Genomic DNA, 18,486 nt, shown 5'->3' on the forward strand with positions numbered 1-18,486 from the left:
ACACATTGATGTCTGAGTTGCTGATGATCAGTGCTTACACTAAGTCATGCTCAACAATAAAAGCAGGGAGAGTTGGACAAGGGAACTGCCATTACTCAGTCATCTTGATCAGTTGATATATACATGACAAAATCACAAAAAGGTTTATTTCAGTATTCCAACTTCTTCCTAGGCTTGTTCTATCAATATACTTCCAGATAAAGTGTCTCTCCATCCTTCTTGTAGGCCTCCCTTTTTTAGTACAATGAATCCTGTGTGAGGTTGGCAAAGAAAACAGGCAAGATTATTTGAAGCCTTGCAGATGAGCTCCTCTAAGGAAAGATCTCTATTGGGTTGCTTTCTTCCCTCTGTAAATCCTGAGTTCCATGACGTTTGTTCAGGTATTCCTGCTGGAATGCAGTGGGAAGGTTTTCCCTGGCCAAGGACAGAGGGGGCTGTTCCTGACTCGAAGATGGTACTCAGATGCCACTCGCTGGAACTTAGTGATCACTGCAGCTGACATGCATCGCCTTAAATCAAAACGTAGGTTTGTTTGTCTCCTAACCTTCGTTCTACAATGTATTAGCACAATTTCATCTTTAAATAATCTTAATTCAATATTACTGTAGAACTGAATAATACATTCTAAGAAATTTCTCCATAGTCAGCTCCCATCCACAGTTCAATAATAAAGCAAATAATTCTCCAAGAAATTCAGATATAATCCACTTACGCATATGTTCAACTCATTTTTTCAGAACTCACTATTGGTGTCATCTACAAACTTACTGAGGGTGCACTCAAATCCCTCATCCAGGTCATCTGCAAAGATACTGAAGAAGATGGGCCCCAGTACTGACCCCTAGGAAACATCACTCATGACCAGTCACCAGCTGGATTTAGCTCTATTCACCACCACTCTCTGGGCCCAGCCTTCCAGCCAGTTCTTTACCCAAGAGTGTAACTGTCCAAGCCACGGGCTTCCAGCTTCTGAAGGAGAATACTGTGGGAGACAGTGTCAAAGGCTCTGTGCCGAAATCCAGGTAGTCCACATCATCAGCTTTTCCCTTGCCCACCAAGCAGATCACTAGATCATGGAAGGAAATCAGGTTGGTCAAGCAGGACCTGCCCTTCATGAACCCACGCTGGCTAGACCTGATCCCCCAGTTGTCCCACACGTGCTGTGTGATCTCCCTCAAGACAATCTACTCCATAACCTTCCCTGGATCCGAGGTCAGGCTAACAGGCCTGTAGTTCCCCAGATTCTCCTTGCAACCATTCTTGTAGATGTGGGTCATGCTGGCAAGTTTTCAGTCTCCTGAAACGTCACCAGTAGACCAGGAGCGCTGATAGATGATGGAAGGTGGTTTGGCTGTCACTTCTGTTAGCTCCCTCAGCACTCTCAGGTGAATCTCATCCAGCCCTATGGACTTGTGAGAGTCCAGGTGCACTAGTAGGTCTCTGACTGTTTCCTCCTGAATGGTGGTGGTGGGAGGGACGGGGGGGGGGGATTGGGGGGGGGGGGGTTGGGCTGGAGAGGAGGAGCGGATTATTCTACTCCCCAGCCAAGACTTCCAGGTCAGAAAGTGGAGTACTATGAGGATAACTGGTCTGACTTTTAAAGACAGATGTAAACAAGGAACTGAGAACCCTATGATAAATGCTGTTATTTTCTGTATTTCTTCCCAGCAGAATGTGAAGAATAAAAAGCAGGATTTGGGGCATGTCAATTCTTCTTAAAGGTGTGATGGCCACATGATAATGAACCCAATTGGATAAGCTCCTGCATGCATGGTTAAAGAGTGTTTGTGGAATGTTTTGTTGACATGTAAAGGAGGATGGGAAAGTTAAAAGGGAAAACTTGTGAATGTATATAAGGAATGTTAGAACCTGTAATGAACAACTTGGATCATTCACATCTGAGTCTGTGCTTCAGATGCTGCACCCACCAAGAGGGATGAGAAAACAACCACAGGCTGAAGTACTTGTGTTGGGGACTTTCACACTACTACCATAGATCTTTCGAGAATTCTTTTTGACTCCTATCAATAAAAAAATGTTTTTGTTTTTGTTTTTCCTCTGAGCTTTGCATAGAAACAAATTTTGTCTGTTTGGAAAAAAGAAAACTCCATTTTTTTCCAAGACTTTGGATATCAGAAGGGTAAAATAGCCACTTATTCCAATACTCAGTTATAGTTTGGAGTAAATTTTCAAACTCAATTTCAGCTGAGAACTTCTGGAAGTAGGTGTTATTTTTTCCTGCTATTTTGGAAAGAAGAAGAAAATATCATGTGCATAAAATAACCCTGGCTTACTAACCTCCTACAGGAGCAGATGTGAATGAGCACTGTTCTGCCAAACCTAGCAGTTCTAAGCACTTACAGACTTTAAAATATTGCTTGTGACCATTAATTAACTTAAAATAAATAATGTATTTGAAATTAACTTATAATTAAACATAACATTTCTTCAAACATCTATCTATATATATTATAATTTAGAATTTGCATTCATTTGTTGCTTTTTTTTTTTTTTCATATGGGTCAGCAGAAGGATAAAATAATTCCCTTAATTTTTCATTACTTCTTGACTGGTGTATTTTTGCATGTCTTCAAATCTTTGACACATGTAGGTCAGAACAGTTAATTAAATCTATTGTTCTGGTTTTGTTTGCAAATTATAACAAAATTAGTAATTATGGTATTGATTAGTATCTCTTTGTACAAAAGGTTAATTGAATAACAGTAGACCTGCTGGCCATGCTTCACTTGATGTAACCCAGGATACAGATGGCCTTCTGGGCTGTAAATGCACATTGCTGGCACATGTTGAGTCTTTCATCAACCAACATCTCAAATCCATCTCTCAGGCCATTCTCTGCCTAGCCTATATCTGTGCTTGGGATTAGCCCAACCCAGTGCAGGACCTTGCACTTGGCCTCATTGAACTTCATGAGGTTGGCATGGATCCACCTCTCATGCTTGTCTGGGTCCCTCTGGATGGTATCCCTTCCCTCTAACATCATTCAGCTTGGTGTCATCTGCAAATTTGCTTAGGGTGCACTTGATCCCACTGTCCATGTCACCAGCAAAGATGTTAAATAGCCCTGGTCCCAGCACTGATCCCTGGGGGGCAACGCTCATCACCAGTCTCCACTTGGATATTGAGCTGTTGATGGCAATTCTCTGAGTTCATCAGATTCATTTTCCTCCAATTTGACAACAAGGATGTCATGCAGAACAGTGTCAAACACTCTGTACAAGTCCAGGTACAGGACTTGTACAGAGTGTTTGACACTGTACAGGTAGGTGACTTCCTTTATCCACTGGCTTTGTAACTCCATCATAAAAGACTCCCAAGTTTGTAAGGCATGATTTGTCCTTGATGAAGCCATGTTGATTACCAGCAATCATCTCATCTTTATTTTCCATGTGCCAGAATCTTGTCTCTGCTTTCTAATGCATAGATTACTCTATAGAAACCCAATACTAAGCTAAACCAAATACTAAGTCAGTGAAAGCAGGATCAAACATCCAGTATTTTCTTCTACTGTAAATCCTTTATGTCTCCTTTAATCCTTTAGCTTAGGGAACTATCACTTAGAGGCTCATTGATTCTTGCTACCTTATGGGAGTTGATTAGTTGCTGGTGATGTGTTGCCTTCTGTCTGGAAGAAATTTGTGAGGTGGGCATTTACAAAATGAGAAGTAGGTTGGAAAGGAGCAAACCCACATATTTTTCCCCTTAATTTCAGGGAAATGACCAGTAGTCTTTAATGGTGTTAAGGGCAAAAGACTGCATGTAATCAATACATTACATTTTAAGAATGTATTTTGTTATGTCATTGTTGACATACACAGTGTCACATATACCTTCAGAAATGTCTGCAGAGATGAACAGCTACGTATCTAGCTGTCCTATGAGAGGGTACAGTTTATGAACTGAACAGAAAAAAAATTGCTGACACCAATCCAGATTCTCCAGCACATGCTGCAGCACAGAATTCCAGTAGCAGGAAGATGTATATGTGACTGATACATTAGTCACAAACAGCCTCACACTCATTTTCCCTATACCTCTATTATAGCAGAGTACAAACATCAGCAAGCAGGGAGGAAAAAGGAATGTCTGCTCTGTATGTCAGAATCTGTATTAAACTGACTTATGTCTTCAATAGTTTCGTCCATCAGAGTTCTTGTGAAATACAGCTGAAAGGATAAAGCTATGCTTCTTTGTAATGTAAATCCCCTAAGAGTCAACTTCCGCTACAGCTTTAAGAGTTCACGGCTGTTTATCCTACTGTTAGGTCCATCATTAACAGGGCTAAATCTGTCTGGTAGGGTGACTTTTTAATTTCTCTTCTACACTTTGAAAATTCGCAACTCCTACACCCTTTCAGGCAGACAAATAAATATCTTACATAAACAGTGAATATTTGAGTTATTTGACTGAAACAAGAATCTGTAAAAGCAAATGTGTACTTGTAACAATAGTCTGAAAACCAGAATTGCAGGGAGCCTTCTATTTCACTTACACACAGCTATACTCACTCACTTTGTCTTTTGTTCTGTATTTTTAAGGGGCTTTTAAATAATTAAAATCCTTTTGCAAATTTATCAAACATCTTCATAATAGAATAGAAGAGCAGATGACAAAAAGGAACAAAATGCAAATAACAAGAAAATACACTTTTTTTTGAAGGCTTGTGCTGTGATTTGGTGGTGGTGTCTTTGTTCTTGTTATTGTTGTTTGTTTATCTGTTTGCTTTTGTTCCAGAGAAAGATGACACTAATAAACAAATTGACAAGTTTTGAATAGAACTGTTGCTCAAAGATATTTCAGTAGTGTTTACTTGGCAGTGTATCAGAATGGGAGCTAATTCCTTGTTGCTGGTTCTGGCAAAGAGATCAGAACTTTTTCATACAGAACTTCTCTTCATCATGGAAGAGATATTAAGCCACATGCCAGATAAGATAAAACAGCCAGCAGGGTTTCACCAAGAGCAGATCACTCTTGACCTATCTGGTGGCCTTTTATGAGGGAATGACAGCTTCAGAGGACAAAAGAAGGGCAACTGATGTTATCTACCTGGACTTGGGCAAGTCCTCTGACACGCACCATATCCTTATCTCTAAATTGGAGAAATACAAATTTGAAGGGTGGTGAATAAAGAGTTTGTTGCAAGGTAACGGATAGAGGGTTGGGGTCAATAGATGTGGAGTCTGTTGAGAGTGCTTCAGTAGGCAGAGATGGTGACCTCTTGGCCTTTGTTGGCAGAAAGCTGTGGGAGCAGTGAGGAAGGAGAGAGAACAAGGAAAATGGAAACAGCACCTTAACAATAAGAAGTGCATGCTGACCTCATGTGTTGCTGATCACACAGGTTGTTAATCATGTGTGGAAGAACCGCAAGGGATAAGGTTTGAGGATTGAAAAATTCCAAGCCAAAAATTCCGAGTTTACATGATGCAGGATGAATTACTGCCTTTATTAGATTTCAGTATAAGCAACAAAAGCAGAGAGTGGCTGTATCTCAGAATACTCTCACACTCAGTGGGGAAGAAAAGCTGATAATAGACTTAGCAAGTTTTATCCCAGTGAGTTTCATTGTTACAAACTTCAACTTCAGTGGTTAAAGCAACTTTCCTGTCCATGTGTAGCCTGCAGAAGTGATGGACTGCAAGGCAAGAGGTGAAGGTTATTCCTTGTCAGCATGGGCACAACACTGTGGGAATACAGGAAAGTATATTCAGAGCAGAAGCTGTGGAGCAGGATAAACAGCATGAGAAAGGAAGGCTGAGAACCAAGGACACTCCAGAAGGAAAACAAGTTCAAGTAAGGTGTGTGATGGCAGACCCTAATTGGAGGAACAGTGCATGGCTTGGAATGACTCATGGCCCTGACTGGATAACCGCTTGCATGGATGGTTAAGGAGTGTTTGTGGAGTATTTTGTTGACATGTAAAGGCGGGTGGGAAAGTTAAAAGAGAATACTTGTGAATGTATATAAGGGATGTTAGAACCTGTAATAAATGATTTGGATCATCCAAATCTGGGTCCATGCCTCAGATGCTGCACAAGTACAGGTCTGATTAGGATGTAGCTATATTTTTATCGTAGCAGTTTGTATGGAGCTGCATTTTATATGTTACCAAAACAATGCTGATAATACACAAATGTTTTTGCTATTGCTAAAGAATGTTTGCAGTGTCAAGTCTGTCTCACCCCCAGGTGAATAGATTGAGAGGGTTGGGAAGGGACACAACCAGACAGATGAAATGAACTAACCAAAAATATATTCCATACCACATAACCCCATGCTTAGCAATAAAAAGGGAGATGAGGGATTTTAGGGCACTTAATCTTCTGCTTGGGAGCATACCAGCCATGTCCATTCATGGTAAGTGGTGAGTGATTGACTGCATCTAATTTCATTTTCTCTCTTCTACTTATTAAATATTTTTTTATCTCAACCTCAATCTCAACTCCTCCTTGTTTTTACTCTTCCTCTTCCTCAGTCCCACCAGGGGTGGTGGTGGTGGACAAGTGAAGAAGAACTTGTTTGGTGTTCAGCTGCCTACTGAAGTTAACTCACAACAAGCATACTGACTCTGTCTTGGCCAGTGGCACCTGCACAAACTCACAGGTGACACCATAGTTGGAAAGGCATACTCCAGGGTCTGGCTTGGCTTGGCCTGGACTTGCTGCTGGGGAGAATGGGTGAGGTGGGGGAAGCTTGTGTGCCTTTCACCATTACCTCATGAGCTACATGTGATCAACCTGGAGTGGCTATGCTAACAGAAAACAGTACTTGCTGGGCTTACTCACTCCCAGCTGGACTATTTTCCTCTTAGCACGCAAATATGCATAAGAATTCATACAGGGAGGTTGCAAAGTCCCCCTCTTTGGAAATATTCAGAAGCCATCTGGTCATGGTCCTGGACAGGCATCTCCTGGTGTCCCTGCTTTGAGAAGGTTGAATCAAACAACTTCCAGAGGTCCCTGACAACCTCAGCTGTTCTGTAATACCACGATTCTATGAAAAGAAGCCTAGATTTGCTGTCATTGCAGTTCTCTCAGCAAACGACAGATTCCTTTCCAGTTGATTTTCCTGAAGAAGAGAGCATACTCTTAAGGAGAGGACTGGGCTCATGCCAGCAGCTGCAAAGCTACCCACCTGAGGCTCCCCCATACCCTCTGCCCACAGCCTGGAGCCTCACCTCGATTTGAGCCATCACAGGGCAGCCAGAAACAGTGGTACTCTGAAGGAAAGGGAGGCAGGAGGGGCCCACGTGGCCAGATCAGGGCAAAACCCCATCCTACAGCACTCCACTGCAGGTGCAAGGCAGGCCCAGAGTAGTGGCTATACCCAGTCACCAGGCCAGTCCATAACGCTCATCAAAGCAATGAGGCAGGCTCAGGGTGAAGTGGGAAGCCTGCCCACAGGTAAGGCTTAGGACCAGATTCAGTGATGGTTAAAGAGTGATGTTCTGGGGGCTAAGCTGGGCCATGGATGTGTTCAGCTCAGGGAGTAGGTGTAGCTGGGCAGGGCTGTGGAAAGCTGGAGTCTGGCCCTGCTGTGACCATACTGCAGATGATGTTGAGAGCTCTGGGGCTGACTTGGGGTCCTAGGTGCTCAGGCTTGTTGCACCCTCAGGGCCCATCAGCTACTTAGACTACACAAGGCTAAAAAGTGGCAGAGAATGTCTCTGTACACCCATTGTATTCCTTAAGACCTTCTTACAATTCTACATCTAAATAAATTTTACTTGGGTGGCATGGAAAGACACAGACAAGTGTGTGCATGTGACAATGTAACAACAACAACAGCAACAACAACAAAAGGAGAGATCTGACTTACAGACAGGACAGAAGAAATCTAGAGGTTCTGACAAAGCAGCCCTGGTTAGTCAGGCTCTTTATTTACAAGCACACATGGTGATAAATACTACAGTCAATCACATTTTGGGCCAATCCTGTGATTTTCAAATGCATCTTTATTGGTTGGTTGATTGATTTAGCTTAAGTAGTATGAATTTTTAATATTTTTTTACAAGAACCTGCAGCTAACCAACAAAACAAAAAAAAAACCTACTGTCATTATTTTGTACAATATTAGTCTAGCACAAAAACAGAAGTAAATGCCACAATCAAGTAAAAGAAATGTAAAATAACTAATGCAAAGAGTAAATTCTAAATGTCACAAACAGCTGAGATAAGTCCCATTTTTGTCACTTATAAACCCAGCAGCAGGAGGGGAAAAGAGGTCTGAACACAAAAAGCACACAACCCAGATTCCAACTCTTTCTCTTTTGCGTGTGTCTAAGCACAAGTTAGTTAGTGATAATGCAATCATATGCTTTGCAGCACACATGTGAGCAAACAGGACAGAGGCAAAAGGCTGTATACCATCTGCCTCCATTTTCTCTTTTACCCCTGAAGATCCTTCTGAGTGTGTTCTCTACTTCAGAACACCCAGAGCTTCCTAAAACAGTAAACTGATGTGGATTTGCATCCCAAGGATGTTAAGAGTCTGACTGGAGGAGAGTGGTCCAGTAAAAGAGGAAGTTATGTAAGCTGGCAGTAGATTCAAGTCCTCCAAATATATTTATTCCAGATGAACGTGATATTCAGCAAACCTGAAATTTAGGATGAAAAATGCCTGCAGAAACCCACCCACTTCATCCTTTAATCCCCCACTTTCTGTCTCCCCTTTATGAATATCCTACTTTGCTCCCTTTTCTCCCACTCATATGCTACTTACCATACCACACAGGCAGTGACTCTCCTGTACTACACTGCATCTCTGTCCTTCACACAGCTGTATTAATGCTGCACAACTTCAGCCTCATTTTCTGTCCTCTGTACCTCAGTGGGCCAAGTCAGAAAAGGCTGCGATCTGATTTCCTGTCTCCCACTGTCACAGAAGCACTCATGTTGATCTATCATTCCTAAGGAACGCAGAGAACTGGGATCTAACTTCTTAATGTAAACACAGTAAACACCCTCAACTTATTCTGGACTCTGCCTGTCTCCTTCATCTTTCTCATCTTCTCTTTCCTCTGGATCCAGCCCTTAAATATAGGAATGCAGTAATTCAGGTCCAGTTCTTCAATCTTTAGATAAAACCCCAGAACATTCCCGTTCACATTTCAGCTCACTCCACAAACCATAGCCCCTCATCTGAGTTATGGCAATTATGGGAAAATCTGCTGTTTGTGCCTCCAGGAAGTAACTGCTTTGGCATGACAGCATAAGGTTTGCACAGAACAGCATCTATCTGGTAACTTTCATAGAGGCCTGGGTTAGAAGGGACCTCAAGGATCATCAAGCTCTAACTCCCCTGCCACAGGCAGTCTTGCCAACTGCTAAATCAAGTACTAGATTGCTGCAATGAAGGGAGAGGTTCTAGGTCAGGCTGTCCAGGGCCCCACCCAACCTGGCATTGAACACCTTCAAGGACAGGGCATACACAACCCTGGCTTAATGTAAAATACAACAACAAAAATAAAATAAAAACAAAAACAAAAACCTACAGAGAATTTCTTCCCCTTTCCTTTCTTGTCTAAAAGCACCTCTCTTTTGTGTCAAAGTGTGGCACTGCTGTCCAATCACAAAAAGCAAAAGATGCATGGGAGGGACTGATCTCTTCTACCTATGTAGTGCGTGCAAGATCTGTAGAGACATGAGACATGGAAGGGAGGGCTAAACCCAAAAGATTTCTGCCAACTTCAAATCTGCTGAAGACTGGTGCAAGGACAACAGTGGTTTATAATTTTCTGTGTTCGCCACTAACAAGACCATCACTGGTTAACTGTATTAGTGCACTGCTAGGGAAATGAAACTCAGATAGCTTTCTCACTTTCAGGTTAGCTAGAAACTGGAACAGGCTACCTAAGCAGTCTCCAGGATCCCTCTATACAGATGTTTCTAAGAATAAGTTGGATGAATAGCTATGGACATGTCTGGCATAATCAATCCTGCCTCAGTGCTGAAGTGGGCTAGTTGTTCTCCTGAGGTCCTTGCAAGCCCTACCTTTACAAGTTCAGCAGTTAGCTTCACTGAAAAGAACAAAAGAGTTGTCTCAAATTGTTCTGTCCAGCACTTGCATTGAAATAACAAAGGAAAAAAATATTCCTTCCTTCTTTCCCCATCCTCTCAATCTCTGTATCTCACAGCTGAGAAGTTCCCAGCCCTCAGAGTCAGGGACTGGGAGCAGAATGTGTTCTAAAATGATGGAAGCAACAGGGAATACAGTAGTCTTGGAACGCTTCACATATAGCAGCTAGAGTGAGGACTATCAGCATAGGACAGCTTTGTATGGTCAGGGTGAAATATTTCACAGCTTACTGAATGCTCATAGGTATGCAGCTCGTGCCATGGGTAAGGTGTGACAAGATCAGTGTACAGGTTCCAGGCATGCCTTCCACATCCAATGGAAAGGTTACACATGAACAACCATTTCCCTCCTGTTCATTCACTCTCCAGGAGCTTCTCTACACTGGCTTGTCTAGCAGCCTCCAGTCCCAGCTAGCAACTTCCAGCTGGATAAGGGAAGAGTACAAACAGGGGATTCTCATTCCTCAACACAGAAGCCCTTGTAAGTCTATCAGTTCACCGTTTCATTTACAGTACCCCCACCCTCCCTCCCCTCAATTTAAAAATAATGGTTATAATTAACACGTGGAAGGTGATGGCATTGTGCATGTGGTTAACTTCCAGTTCTCTTCCCCTCTTCTCAAGCATTCTTCTTCCTTCTCTTCAACACCCTCCCCCTGCCCCCCCAATCAGTTCCATCAGCCCATCTTGCTTGCATGCCTGGGGGACTGCTGCTCACTTGCCATAGACACTCTCATCACTGTAGGCCACATAGAGAAAATAGTCCTCCTCGTGGTTATCCTGCAAGGGCAGAAAGGAAAATAGTATCAAACCATAGCCCCATAGCTCTCCACTGCATATGAAAAAATCTAACCAGGAAATCACTGTAGCATAACCTTTCCCTTTACACTGATAGCTCCACTTTCTCAGAATATATACAGAAACTCTCTCTACCCATAGCTCAACCTCTAAATTTAGATGTCGTATTTCTGGATACGCTGGATTTACTAGGAAAGATAGTGTGCTGCAAGTATGGAACATAAATGGCCCTGGCTGTTGCAAGCTATGCAGAAAAATATCAACACTAATATGGCCCTTATGATCAGGAGGAATGACTTGGGAGTGCTATAGCATATTAAAAACAATCTCTGCCTACTTTGGCAATTCATAAATGTTACTACATCTGTCGTATTTCAGAACACCTTACCAAATGGCTGTGATTCTAGTCCTGTTTTAAATATGGGCAGTAAAGCTGAGATGTTAAAATTACATGGATACAAAAAGTCTGCAGAATGCCAGAGACAGAGTCTTGGTCTCAGCTCTGGGTTAGATCTACTTCCTCCTACACAACCAGATTTGAGTATTTTAGTCTTATGTCTTCATTAGTCCACATATACAAATTACCCAATCACTACCAAAAGGTGCTAGGTCAAATAAGGCTTGCAGCACTGAACTGGAGCTCCTCTATTAAAAACCACTAGTGCAACCAAAGCAGAAATCAAGGATAAATCAATCCAGGCTGCAAAACAGCCATGATATAATTAATGCCTATATAACAGAGGTATATTCCTCTGTAGGGAACAGAATATGCCTACAAAGTCAAGTAAGTAAGTAACACTGCTCAGTAGAAATACTAGGAAGCAATGTTCACAATGTCCTTACACAGTACAAGCTAGGAAAAAGTGCTCCTGAACAAAGAATAAGTGTTCTTGAACACTATAGACAGTTGCAGAGTGATACTGTGTACTTCTACTGTTAAGAGGAAATTTCTTTCGTATTAACAGGAAAGCTAATGCATATGTTCTGTCTCCTGCTCCGGACACTTATGCCTTTGAAATTTAGGTAAATGATTTATTTCAGTAGCTTGTTAAAGGAGTAGGACCAACATATAACTGCTGGGGAAACTGTTCACCACATGAAACAACAATGCTTTAAACTAGCCAAAGATTTTAGGCTCCTCATAACTGCAGAATGGAACTTTCCAAAAGAGATAATGGAACACAGCCTATGCCAAGGGGGTCCACATTCAGGTATATTTGGCCAAGCTACACCTACTGTGAGCTGAGTAATGCTCAGATGTACTTCAGTGAGGATATGCACTCTTGTGGAAACTTGAAGAAATAGAGGAGGATATGTCAGGCCTACCTCATACAGCTGACCCATGGTAGCACTTGTGGGAGGAATGGTGTTATTGACAAAGAAGAATAGTGCATCCTCTGGCCTCAGGTGGATCCGCTTTCGGATTAAGAAGTAGAACTGCCCAACTGAAGAGGAACAGAGGAGAATGCCTTAGACACAAAGAGAATTTCCAACTAAACATGGCTGTTCTCTTTTGGGAACGAAGGGATAGAAGTCACACGCTGTAAGTAAAAAACAAGGGAAAATGGACGACGTGGAGAAACAAGTAGGAACCTCATGACTGTAACCATATCAACAGCCAATCCACACTGAGCTGACAGATTCACAAGTTAATCAATACTGCTTCAGGCCATTCTCTAAATCCATACCTCACCTATTATGGTATGAATTGTTCTACTGTAGGGATTAGTGGGAAGATGTCTAACTTGCTTAACCTTTAAACTCTGTAAATAAAAAAACATGTTAAGAGAATTTTCCCCACTGCAAATTGGTTGCAATTCCTGAAAACAAATTCCTTATTTATTTATTTTGCACAAGCATTCTGCAATAAACTACATACAGCAATGGAAAAAAAATAAAAATTAAATTAAAATTAAAAAATAAATAAAAAAGCTGTCACTGTAACTTATTTATGTTCTCAAGTGTAAACAAATGTAAAATTACCATGAATACTCAGAAAAAAACTCATGGTCATGACTCCAACCACAGTCGTGGAAAACAATGAAAATATTTCAAGAACTTGTCTTTTCCTGCAGAAAGTACACAGCCTCTGGCAACTTGAGCTGCAGCTAAGTCATCAGCGACTGATGATTTTGCTACTGCCTGTGATACACAGTTCAGTCATTTTCATCACAGCTAGAAGTCACAGTGACACATGCATATAATTTTAGTCACTGTGACACCTACGATCTCAAAGAATTCTGCATGCTGTAATCCAGACTGCAAAATGCATAGATATAATAAGTACAGCCAGGCAAACTGGAGTAGTAATAAGATGTGAGCCTGCCTGGATTTTTCCTCTTTGATCAGATGAACAAAAGGCACTTATAAGACCATTTTAATGAGAAACAGGAAGAACACAAGTAGACTTTGTTACCTGTGAGGTCAGAAGGCACAAGATACTTCCTTTTGTCTAGATCAGGTACTCTGGCTTTTGGTGCTTTTTCCACAATAACCTGATGAGGTAGAAAGAGATATGCTATGGGCATCATTATAGTAAATGAACCAAAGAAGTGTAAGTTGAAGAAGACAATACCCTTTGAGAAAACTGGTGCCACCAGGCCTTTAGAAATTTATTTAATCCTTAACAAATACACAACATTAAATAGAAAGGTGAGAAGAAGACAGCAAATCACTGGCAATATCTGTGCTGGGAGCTCAGTACTATACTAATAAGCACAGTGAGTAAAAATTTGAGACTGAAATAAGCATAAAAATAAACCATAATAGTGAAGGGAAAAAAAAAAAAAAATCAGGTCACCTTGATAGTCTCAAGGCAGGTTAATTTTGTATGAAGGAGCTACCAGGAGGCTACAACATGAACACAACTAAATTGAGCTGTTTCCAAGTTATAGTTCCAAACTGCCTGACACAAAATCAGCTCCAGTCCCAGTAGTCCCATATCCTAATTTCCACATTCACCCACACTGAATGATCTAGAATAAAGCAAAGAATTAAAAGCAAAGCTACAGCTTACTGAGGAAGTACTGAGGAAGATTATTTTTTCAAATTCACAGTTCTTCAGTAGTTATCTTCTACTTTGAATTTCACATCCCTTAAGGGTATTTCATAGAATGGTTTGGGTTGGAAGGGACCCTTAAGATCATCTAGTTCCAACTCCCTTGCTACAGGTAGGGGCACCTCCCACTAGCCCAGGTTACATAAAGCCCCATCCAGCAGGGCCTTAAATGCCTCCAGCTCTTGGGCATCCACAACCTCTCTGGGCAGACTGACCTGTTCCAGTGTAGGACCACCCTCACAGTAAAGAATTCCTTCCTACTATCTAGTCTAAATCTACCCTCTTCCAGTTTAAAGCCACTTCTTATCCTGTTGCTATGTGCCTTTACAAAACAACCCTCCCCAGCTCTCCTGTAGGCCCTGTTCAGGTATTGGAAGACCACTGGAAAGGTCCCCCCAGAGCCTTTTCTTCTCCAGACTGAAGAGCCCCAGCTCTCTCCTCCTGTCCTCACAGAGGAAGTGTTCAGGCCCTCTGATCATCTTCATGGTCCTCCTCTGGACCTGCTCAAACAGCTCGACGTTACTTCTCCTACTTAATATAGTTACACACATTTCTTTATTCATATAAATATATAATGAATAAACAACACACTACCATCTAGACTTACAGAGACTTTTGACCCAAAATACTGATCATTATATGATATAGGAAAACATAAGTTCAGTAGCTTTGAGGTCAAAAAGGCAAAGAGATATGCTACATACAATTTTTCTGTTACCAGAGCTACGCAAAATGTTTATCTCTGAAATAAGAACAATTCCCAAGTGACTTGAATATGAAAAGGCTTGGAAACCTTTCCAAAGCTTGGTGGTATGTTTCCACGGAAATATTGCATGCATGTGGAAATAAAATGCAGACACTGGTGTCTTTTTTTTTTCCTGGTATGTATTTTTGATCCATTAAAGAGATATGTTACATGATTCAATCTACATGGCTTACTGTTCTGCAGAAGACATTTTGACCTTCTAAAAAATCTTTATTTTCCGAGATTTCTAAACTTCTCAATTCTGCTCAAACCTGTGATTGTATGCACTCCACCTGAGACACTGTGAGACTAATTTCCAAGGACTCATGCTCCCAGCCCTATGGCAACCAAAATCAGCAGCTGTGTCAGTTGTACAATAGGAAAGGCTGAACTGCTGTGTTTCCTTCCTTCTTTGGAAAGGAAAATACTGTCACATCAGTGAAACAGTATGTCAAAGGAAAAAAACATAATGATCTTCATGTATTAACTTGGAAAAAGTGCCATGCCAACCAAACTCTCCTCCTTCCAGATCCAAGTATCTGCAAAGCATATCACACAGTACAGATTCTGGCTTGGACATCTGTACACTGTGCTCCATTTAGATGCCTCCAACACAGCCAAAAGCCCTGAAACTTCTAAGTTTCTTTCTAAAACAGAAGTGTAGTTTCCTAGTTCAAGAACTTCAAGAACCTCAACTACTAAGCAACTGAGTTCTTTCAGATTAAGTTTGTGTTAGGACATGCATTTCTATACGAAACACAAACGGTAAATATTGTAAAGGAAAGGAAGTTGCACAATCTCACCACACAGATGCAGGCTGACCAGTAACAGCGTCTCCCCTATTTTCTTACCCTGAAATGCTACAAGTACGCAACACACTGCAGAGGAAAAAAAGCAGGTAGTTTTTTCTTCCAATTCCAATTTCTGGTAAGCAGAATTGCTAGGTAGCAATAGTGACAGGACTAAACTGGTGCAGAAAAGGTGGCATGTAGCTAAGCCATCAGATAAAGGAAAAGAAGATAGGGGGCACCTTGAATTATGCCATGGCTACAAGGACAAGAGTTTTGGAGATTCTAAAACTCTGGAAATGATTCAAATCAAATAACCAAGCTTGAGAGAGATCTCCCTCTTGCAAAGAGTCAGGGAAAAAATGAGGTGTTTTCCTAGACTATCCTCAGTTTCCCTGATAACTCAGGTAGGTAACCTCTTCTAAAGGTTACTTTGCACACAGAAACAAACCTACAAAGACAATCCAAAGGGCAGATACATATTATCTTCATGTCTTTTACTGCTGGGTGGTGACTGTGGTAACATTGGACTGGGCCAGTATTTCATAATATAACAACAACAACAACAACAATAATAATAATATAAATAACAATATAATTTCAGCAAAATGCTGAGATACATCAGGACACTGAAGTGCTGAGAGACAAAGGGATATTGCTCAGGATCCTGCTGTTGTGAAGGGCAGTGACAGAAGTAATGCAAAAAACATCTGTGTAACTGACAATAAACCTTCCCCAACAGTCTATTTCAGGCCTTTCCAGGCAGTGTTTTCACTTATCCTTTATTGTGCAGCACACCTTACTATTTTGGTCCTGTTTTTGTCCATAATGCTCTGCTAATGCTGCTCTGTCTTATCATCTCTACTTCTTGCCAGACAAGGTCTGCTGCTGGGCTCCCCATATGGTTCTTTCAGACGTTTCTATCATGACCTGCCAAGCTGATCCTTGGTTTACCGTTTGCCTCTTGTGATCAGCTGAGCCCTCTGTGGTTCTCACCTGAGAAGACAGACCTGCATACACTATGTGCTCAACCTACTCTGCTGTTCCAGAGGTCCCAAAAACAACGAGGCAAAACGTACCCAAATTCTGAGTTTCAAGAACTTCTATAAGCCCAGTTGTGGGCCATTCTCAAGATGAAAAATGACCTCATCCTACAGGGAAAATCTGAGGTGTAACAGTTCTTTTGTACACTACACCCCTGGTCACCCCAATTCAGGACAGAACTCTCCAGTGGTACTGGAAAGAAAAAAGGTCATAAAATATCTATTAAAAGGGGACAAAAAAAATCAAAACTAGTGTTGGTATTTCTTTTTGCAATTACTGTTACAAACAATAAAGCCAGGAGTTTTCCACAGGGATTCCAGGGGGACCTAAGGATGATGAAGAAGTTTAGCTAGAAAATGATCTTGTTTTCCAAATGATGGGTCCTTTTTTTGTTTGTTTTTTCTTCCCCCACAGGATGATTAAACAGGAAGGCAGTAAGGCCGAGAATTAATCATTTACCATCAATTTTTTTCTCTCACGCAAAGACAAAAAACAGAGTAGGACTATACCGAAGAGCAAGCTCCAAAAATAAATAAACAAACAAAAAAAGAAAAAAGAAAAAAAAAAAGGAAAACATTTGATGACAGCTATTTAGGTCTTCTTTGTAAGAAAGAATGCCTGTTTTACCTATTCATTGTCCTCCTCCATCTTCCCAGCAAATCGTAAGCTCTCTCCCCACCCTCCAGCCCCATGCACGCAGGCTGCCATAATAAGATTAACAGCATTCTCGCCGTCGACCTACTGCGGATTCATGAAAAAGAGCCCCACACCCACCCACAGACCTTGGGGTAAAATAACAAATACGTTCGCGCTAAAGAGAAAGCAGTCCGGAATTAATACCGAAGCATCAAGACAATAAGCATCTTTCCTAATCTCGTTTCTTTTCTTTGCAAAAGAAGCAAAGCAGCAGGCGGCAGCGACAAGGACAGCAAAGAATGGCGAGGTCTGCACGGCGAGCCCGAGGGCAGCGCTCGTCCAGCACACTCACAGGGACTCTGTCGGGGTACTTCTTCCTGATTTTCTCCCCTTCTTTTTTCCTGTACTCGAACGGGTGGTCTTCCTTGTACTGGAACTTCATGATGCGATACCGCCGAGAAGGCCACTGCGATCCCTCCGCCACCGACGGCCGCGCACTCAACAAACCCCACAGAGCCCACGCAGCACACGCAAGCCGAGCGGAGCGCAGCTCCGTGCCGTGCTGCCGCGTGATGTCACAGGGACGTACCCCCGTACCCGCCCCTTTCCGGCACGGTCCTTCCAACAGGGATGGCTGGAGCGCTCATTGGTGGCGGCCGTGTCCCTCTCGCGTTACTGCGCGTTTCGTTTTGTCTTAGTGGAAACAATTTAGAACGAAAAAAAATCCACAACAACACGGCCGGCAGCGTAAACGTAACATGCGTGACTCAGTGGTTATCTACGCAGGCGCAGCGCCCGTCCCCACGCACCGTCCTCCATGGTGTCAGTGCCTTCACCTGTCCGAAACGAGGGCGATGAGGCTGTTCCATAAGTGGTTATGAGATATACAGGGGAAGAAAAAGAAAAAAAGAAGGCTAGATTTTGTGTTTGTCCCTGTTACCACATCTGGACTGTTCGGTGTATTCACTTCTCCAGTTAAACAATAGGGAGAGGGGGCAAGTGATTTGAAGAAGTATCTTGTCCTTAGAAATAGCTTAATTGAAAAAGTAGAAACAGCATATATTTAAGTAGCATATTTTAGAAATCTAGTTGTTGAATCGCTGTGTTTCGTGATCAATTCTTGCTTACAAAACTAACAGCTTTTTGATGTTGCAAATAGTATGGACGTACTATTATAGACTAGAAAGCATGCTGTAAGGCCATTCTGTTCTGACAAGAATCTCTCTGCCAAAAGAAACACAATAATGAAATCCAGGGCCAGATTCACAAGGCTGGATTCACAAGGCTGAATTGCCTCACCCTGGGATTAGGTTGGGATGCAAC

At 41.9% G+C, this 18,486-nt stretch overlaps 1 protein-coding gene across 1 annotated transcript; it reads right to left on the reverse strand.

Annotated features, from left to right (window-relative positions):
- Nucleotides 1–7,868: 7,868 nt before the first annotated feature.
- Nucleotides 7,869–17,742, reverse strand: GABARAPL1 (GABA type A receptor associated protein like 1). The gene is made up of 4 exons (XM_065742270.1): nt 17,516–17,742; nt 13,309–13,387; nt 12,219–12,337; nt 7,869–10,874 (listed from the first exon to the last, which is right to left on the reverse strand). The coding sequence occupies exons 1-4, from the start codon at nt 17,603–17,605 to the stop codon at nt 10,809–10,811; spliced, it is 354 nt and encodes a 117-aa protein (XP_065598342.1). The 5' UTR covers nt 17,606–17,742; the 3' UTR covers nt 7,869–10,808.
- Between the last annotated feature and the right edge of the window lie 744 nt (nt 17,743–18,486).

Source organism: Cyrtonyx montezumae, unplaced genomic scaffold (assembly GCF_038088225.1).
Source record: "Cyrtonyx montezumae isolate F1298 unplaced genomic scaffold, pur_monq_1.0 scaffold_3, whole genome shotgun sequence".
NCBI lineage: Eukaryota > Metazoa > Chordata > Aves > Galliformes > Odontophoridae > Cyrtonyx > Cyrtonyx montezumae.